This window comes from Chenopodium album, chromosome 1, assembly GCF_948465745.1.
Source record: "Chenopodium album chromosome 1, dcCheAlbu1.1, whole genome shotgun sequence".
Taxonomy (NCBI): Eukaryota; Viridiplantae; Streptophyta; class Magnoliopsida; order Caryophyllales; family Amaranthaceae; genus Chenopodium; species Chenopodium album.
This window is the reverse complement of record NC_137834.1, coordinates 52,758,168-52,765,188: the sequence shown is the minus strand read 5'-3', so window position 1 is coordinate 52,765,188 and position 7,021 is coordinate 52,758,168. Positions and strand designations below refer to the sequence as shown.

The 7,021-nt window shown below is 38.8% G+C and overlaps 1 protein-coding gene across 1 annotated transcript; it reads left to right on the top strand.

Annotated features, from left to right (window-relative positions):
• Window positions 1-5,553: 5,553 nt before the first annotated feature.
• On the top strand, window positions 5,554-6,099 carry LOC145632699 (uncharacterized). Its single transcript, XM_081685047.1, has one exon. It carries the CDS (start codon window positions 5,554-5,556, stop codon window positions 6,097-6,099), a length of 546 nt encoding a protein of 181 aa, XP_081541173.1.
• Window positions 6,100-7,021: the final 922 nt, after the last annotated feature.

Sequence of the window (7,021 nt, the reverse complement as noted above, 5' to 3'; positions counted from 1 at the left end):
TTGATCTTATAAAGGTTAATATTTAGGTAGTCCATGCACAAATAAGGTATTATTTATAGTTTTGTGTTAGTTTTGTTAACCTTATATTAATTAAGGTTATTTTAATTGTGTAGAAGGAGTCCCTCAATCGTGGTTAAGTTGTCGTGATCGTACCTTATTTGTTCTCATGATCAAGGTACATATAGGTGGCTAGGTGCTTGATACAATTTTGAATGCATGTTTGGTAAATGTTTGTTTTTAATGATTATACATATGAATATTTAAGTTAATGACTTTTATGACGAGTTAAAATATATGATTTTATGATTTAAAGGTTTGATCTCTAAAAGTGTTGATTGATTTAATAAAAGTTGGTTTAATTTATAAATCATTTGATTGAGTTAATCTAAAATTTGCAGCTCATTATGAGCCTGAGTATTTGATATTTTAATTGTCCCTCTACCCGGGACTGGTTAAGTAAGACCATGAGCTTTGTATGATCTGGTCTTTCCTCGAGTACAGTATAACTTGCTTGGGGGGTGTGCACACTTAGGTGAGGAAAATTGGTTTGGAATTATATTTTAAAATTGGAAGTTTATAAATTGAAAATCTATTGGTTTGGAAAGCTTTGATTGATGAACATTACTACCCTTGGAAGGTTTCATTTTAGAAAGTCTAATTTTGAAAATGACTTATGACAAGTTAAATGGTTATTTCGAAAACATGTTTGACTAATAAAAGTATTTACATGCCTTGCACTTATACGTACTTAGCATTTGTGCTAATCCGTTTTCCTTTTAGTTTTGGTTCGCCCTGTTTACCATTTTTGGTAAGCAGTCTTGATTTCAGGTGTGGAGTTGTTCGTGCGCATACTAGGGTCGGGATTTGGATCACATAGTTAGGAGTTAATTTTATTTATGTGTGGAGTTTTGATTTGATTATTTTGAAACAGTTATTATGGTTACTCATTTTATTATTAATAAAAGTTAGTTATTTTTCCGCTGCAATTTAAGTAATTAGTTATGCCTTACGTTTTCACGTGGCGGTAATACGCCCAAGTCTATATCTACGGTATTTGTACACGTATAAATATAGTATTTACGTAGAGGGAGATTTGGGGGTGTTACAAAGTGGTATCAGATTTCCAGGTCTAAGAAAGATTAAAACTTATGGGTAGACTTAAGGTGGGCATATAGGATAGATAGAGTTTCGAATTCTTCAAAAGAAAAATTATTTTCTATAAAAACTATTTTTTTTGGAAAGATGATTGAGAAAAGGATGCTCGGGTTCTCTTCGGAGGCCTATAATGGGTACGACTCTCTGTCTAGGAAAGGATCTCCTCGACGCTGTAGGTAACTTTCCTGGGAGACGCGGGCTCGACCGTCTAATATCATGAATCGAGTACATTATTATTTTTGAAAATAAAATGAATTGAAACTATTCGATTTTAGAAACAACTTACGTGAATTAGTTTAAGTATAATTAAGGTCGTCTAGTTATTTGTGTGGTTATGGAATTTTGGTTCCATTGGTATTCATTTTGGATTTATCCTTGAGGAAATTTGAATTGCTTACTTAAATAGTTTATGTTATCACAGATGATGGAAACTGTTAGAAGACATTTCTTTAATCAAATGCTAGTAAAATCGGATGCTATATTTGTGTGCGACTTTATAATAGACATTGTTTGGCATGCTACTGATATAAAAAGACACAGGAATATGAAATTTATGATCGGATCGAGGAACCATGGATCATCCTACTGGCCTTAGTTCACTTACCCAACACACCTAAATATAATACATTAATCCGAAATTATAGAAATTTAATTAAACCTAATGGGTTGTGGAATATTGAAGCCTATATGCATGAAGGAAAATGGCTAGGAACCTTGACCAATTTTAAAGCAGACCTACATTTCGCCGAAGTTGACTGGAGCCGAATCCCAAGACCAATAGTTGCTGAAATTCCTCTTCGGCTTACACCTCAAGAAGTCCAAAAGTTAAATAATCTAAACTATGATATGCCACCCTTACCACCTCCACATTTGCATCTTGACTATACATCATCCGATGACTTAGAAATCCCTCACCCAAATGACTTTGAATCCCCACCTCACTCTCTTGAACCCCCTGTCCCAAGAGGTCGAGTATCTAGTCCAAAGCACAGTACAAACCGTAACCCTAGCCCCTATGTTAGCCCAAACTGCAACTCTAGCTATGGCTCGTGTCGTAGCCCAACTTATAGTGAATTTTATCCTACCTTCTTGCTTGAATGTAACCAAAATCCAACCCACATGGCTAAACCTTTAGAACCCAATTCCCCTCAGCTTTCCACAGGAAACACAGGTGACGTGGCCAGAAAGATGATCCGGCAAGCTAAGACCATGAGTAGAACTTCAGAATAATAATTGATTGATTTCTTCCATTAGTAGCAAATTGTTTTGTTTTGTAAGCCAACTAGTGGCCCTTATGAATTTATAGTGACAAGATGCATTAATTATTTTAATAAGCCTATGTGGCTAAATATGGAGTTTCAATTGTTAATAAGAGTTTTATGAAATTTTCTTATATAATAAATGGGTATTTGTTATTTTAAGTTATTGAGGATGTCTCTAAGAGCCGGAAATAGTAGACGCATTGGTTCCAAAATGAGCTTTACTCTTAGGAAGCTAACTACCATTGCTCAAAGCATGAGCCAGCTAGTGAGTCAAGGGAATCGTAGCAACGACTTAGATCAATTTGGGGAAGTTTTTAAGAGAGTAGCAGCTGCAAAGCCACCCACTTACCTTGGGAAGGAGGATCCTGCTAGTTTGGAGAATTGGATAAGGGAATTTGACAAGTTGTTTGATGCCATTAACTATCCTGAAGAATTGAAGGTTAATAATGTTGTTTATTACTTGAGGGAAGAAGCTGACCTGTGGTGGAGTCAAAACCGGACTAGGCTTTTAGAAACCCCTAACTTTGGGTGGAAAGAATTGAAGAAGGCTATAAGAGACAAGTTTTATCCCGCCTACCTGAAGAAGCAGAAATGCATGGAGTTTACCAATATGAGGATGGGAAATATGACCATTAATTAATATTATAATAAATTTATTGAGTTGATGAGGTTTGCACCTGAGGTAGTACCCACAGAGGAGTTGAAAGCCCAAAGGTTCGAGCAAGGTTTGACCCTAAGTGTTCAGGGGAAGTTGGGAGGAGTAACCTTTGAAACACTAGATGAAGTCTATGGGAGAGTTGCCCACCTATATGGGATCCGAGGGAGAGAGTTAGAGAACTCATCTGGAGGGAAAAGGAAGAGTGATGGGGGTTCACATGGAGTTGATAAGAGGCCTAGGATTGGGGAGAGTTCTAGGGGGGAAATGGGCAATTCAACAGGATGGACAATAGGGGAAACATTGGGAAGGGAGCTAATGGACAGGGAAATAACAATCATGGGAATGGAAATAACACCAGGCCTAAGAGAAGTTATTTTTGTAAGAGATGTGAGAAAAACCACCCAGGGAAGGACTGTGAGGGAAACCCTGTGACTTGTCGTTACTGTCAGAAACCGGGGCATCGGGAGTACGAGTGCTACACCAAGGAGAAGGATGTTAAGATGGGGAAAGTCCAGGAGACCAATAACCCACCTAAACCACCCCAGACCAATGAATCGGCTTAGAGGAATGGAACCAGTAGCGGTGTAGGAGGGGCCCCTAAGGGTCGTGTCTTCGTGATGAATCGTCGTGAGGCTGAGTGTTCTAATGATGTGGTAATTAATTGGCACTTTCCTTGTTTGTTCTTTGAATGCTAGAGTCATGTTTGATTCGGGTGCGTCTCATTCTTTTGTTTCAAAATCTCTAGTCCAGAGATTAAAGTTAGAGAGTCCATTGTTAGCGTCTCTAGATGTTTCTATTCCAACTGGGGAAGTGAGGAATTGTTTTAAGTCACATAAAGGAGTACCTATCACCATAGCTGGAGTAGAATTTCCTTCAGATTTAATTGTGTTTGATTTGCAAGACTTAGATGTGATTTTAGGAATGGACTGGCTGGGAAAGTATAAGGCTCACATAGATTGTGCTGCTCAGAAAGTGAGAGTAATGTGACAGTGACTTATAGGAAGGAAGGGAAGAGTTTAGGGATCAAAATCATTTATGCCTTGCAATTTTGGAATTGTGTAAGGAAGGGTTATCCTATATACATGTGTAGTGTTCAGGAAGTGGGAAGGGAGGATGAGAAGAAAGAGAGTATTCCAGTAGTTGAGGAATTTCCAGATGTGTATCCTGATGCCACCAGCAAGGGATGTTGAGTTCACCATAGAATTGCTACCAGGGACTGGACCTATCTCGAAGGCTCCATATAGGATGGCTCTAGCTGAGATGAAGGAATTGAAAACACAGTTAGATGACTTGTTGGATAAGGGATATATTCGACCTAGTTCTTCTCCATGGGGTGCTCCAGTGTTGTTTGTGAAAAAGAAGGATGGAAGTTTGAGGTTGTGCATAGACTATCGTGAGTTGAATAATGTGACAGTCAAGAATAAGTATCCTTTGCCTAAAATTGATGATTTGTTTGATCAGTTGAAAGGGGATGGATTATTTTCCAAGATAGATTTGAGGCCAGGGTACCATCAGTTGAGAATTGCAGAGCAAGACATTGCCAAGAGTGCTTTCAGGACGCGTTATGGTCATTATGAGTTCACAGTTATGCCATTTGGGTTAAATAATGCGCCTGCAGTTTTTATGGATTTGATGAACCGAATCTTTATGCCATATTTGGATAAGTTTGTGGTAGTTTTCATAGATGATATTTTGATCTACTCCAAGAATAGGGAGGAGCATGAAAATCATTTGAGGAAAGTATTGTCAATCCTGAGGGAACACCAGTTATATGCTAAGATGTCGAAGTGTGAGTTTTGGTTAGAAAAGGTAACCTTTTGGGTCATGTGATTTCTAGGGAAGGAATTTCAGTAGATCCCTCGAAGATCAATGTAGTGAGTGAATGGCCAACACCTAAGAATGTGTCAGATGTTTGAAGTTTCTTGGGATTGGCAGGCTATTACCGAAGATTTGTGAAGGATTTTTCGAGGATTGCAAGGCCCATGACGAATTTAATGAAGAAGGAATGTAAGTTTGTTTGTACCTAGGAGTGTGAACAAGCGTTCCAGACCTTGAAAGACAAGTTAACCTCAACACCAGTGTTGGCTTTGCCAAATGAAAGTGGGCAATATGAGGTGTATAGTGATGCATCGAAGTTTGGATTGGGTTGTGTTTTAATGTAGAATCGGAGGGTCATTGCATATGCTTCGAGACAGTTGAAACTGCATGAGGTGAACTATCCAACCCATGACTTGGAGTTAGCTGCGATTGTGTTTGCTTTGAAAATTTGGAGACATTATCTATATGGTGCAACTTGTAAAATTTTCACTGATCATCAGAGTCTAAAGTACATTTACACTCAGCAGTATTTGAACTCGAGACAGAGGCGATGGTTGGAATTTATGAAAGATTATAGTGTGAATGAATATCCAATATCATGAGGGAAAAGCTAATGTGGTAGCTGATGCTTTAAGTAGGAAAACTAGCCATTTGATGAACATGATGATTTTACCAGACCAGCTGTGTGTGGAATTTCAGAAGATGAATTTAGAAGTGATGGAGCACAGAGAGGTCAGTAAGATGTTGAATGCCTTGACAATGAAACCTTCTATTTTTGATAATATTAGAGAAAGTCAGTTGGGAGACTCGAAGTTGAAGGCAATAAAAGAGAAGATTGAGAAAGGGCAGGTTTTATACTTTACTATTGCAGATGAGGGAAGTATTCGCTTCAAAGGGAGATGGTGTGTTCCACAACATCGTGGAGACATCAAGAAGAGACTGATGGAGGAGGCCCATAGCTCTCCTTATTCAATGCTTCCTGGAGGGGATAAATTGTATAAGGATATGAAGAAGGTCTTTTGGTGGCCAAACATGAAGAAAGAAGTAGCAGAGTTTGTGGCAAAATGCTTAACATGCCAGAAAAGTGAAGATAGAGCATCGAAGGCCACAAGGAATGGTTCAATCCTTGGAAGTACCAAAGTGGAAGTGGGATTCGATCGCCATGGATTTTATGGGGGCATTACCAAGGACCAGGGCAGGGAATGACACGATTTGGTCATTGTGGATCGATTGACCAAGTCTGCAACCTTTATACCTATGAAAAACACTTGGTCTATGGATCAGTTAGGAAGGGCATATTTGAAGTTTGTGGTGAAGTATCATGGAGTGCCTACAAATATCATTTCAGATCGTGATTCGAGGTTCTTGTCTAACTTTTGGAAAAGTTTGCAAAAGGCCATGGGAACAAAGTTGTTGATGAGTACAGCTTTTCACCCTGCAACTGATGGTCAGACTAAAAGGACCATCCAGACCTTGGAGGACATGCTGAGAACATGTGTATTGGAGTATCAAGGTTCATGGGAAGACCACTTAGACTTAATTGAGTTTTCATATAATAATAGTCATCATGCAAGCATTGGAATGGCCCCGTTTGAAGCCTTGTATGGAAGGCAATGTAGGAGCCTAGTTTGTTGGAGTAACATAAGTGAAACTGTTGTACTTGGGCCTGAAATGATCGAGGAAACTACTAAGCAAGTGAAGTTGATCCAGGAGAAAATCAAAGCAGCCCAAGATAGACAGAAAAGCTATGATGATGAGAAGCGCAGGGATGTAGAATTCCAAATAGGAGAGAAGGTGTTGCTGAAGATATCTCCTATGAAGGGGGTAATGAGATTTGGTAAGAGGGGAAAGCTGAGCCCAAAGTACATTGGGCCATATGAGATTCTTCATAAAGTTGGGAAAGTAGCATATAAGTTGGACTTACCCAACGAGTTGGATCTGGAAAGGGTGCATAATGTTTTTCATGTGAGCCAGATTCGCAAGTATGTTCTTGATGTTGCACATGTGCTAGAACCAGAGACAATTGAGCTAGATGAGAGTTTGACATATGAAGAAAGACCGGTGAGAATTTTAGATAGTAAAGTTAGAAGCACCAAAAACAAGGATGTGAAGATTGTCAAGGTTCTAT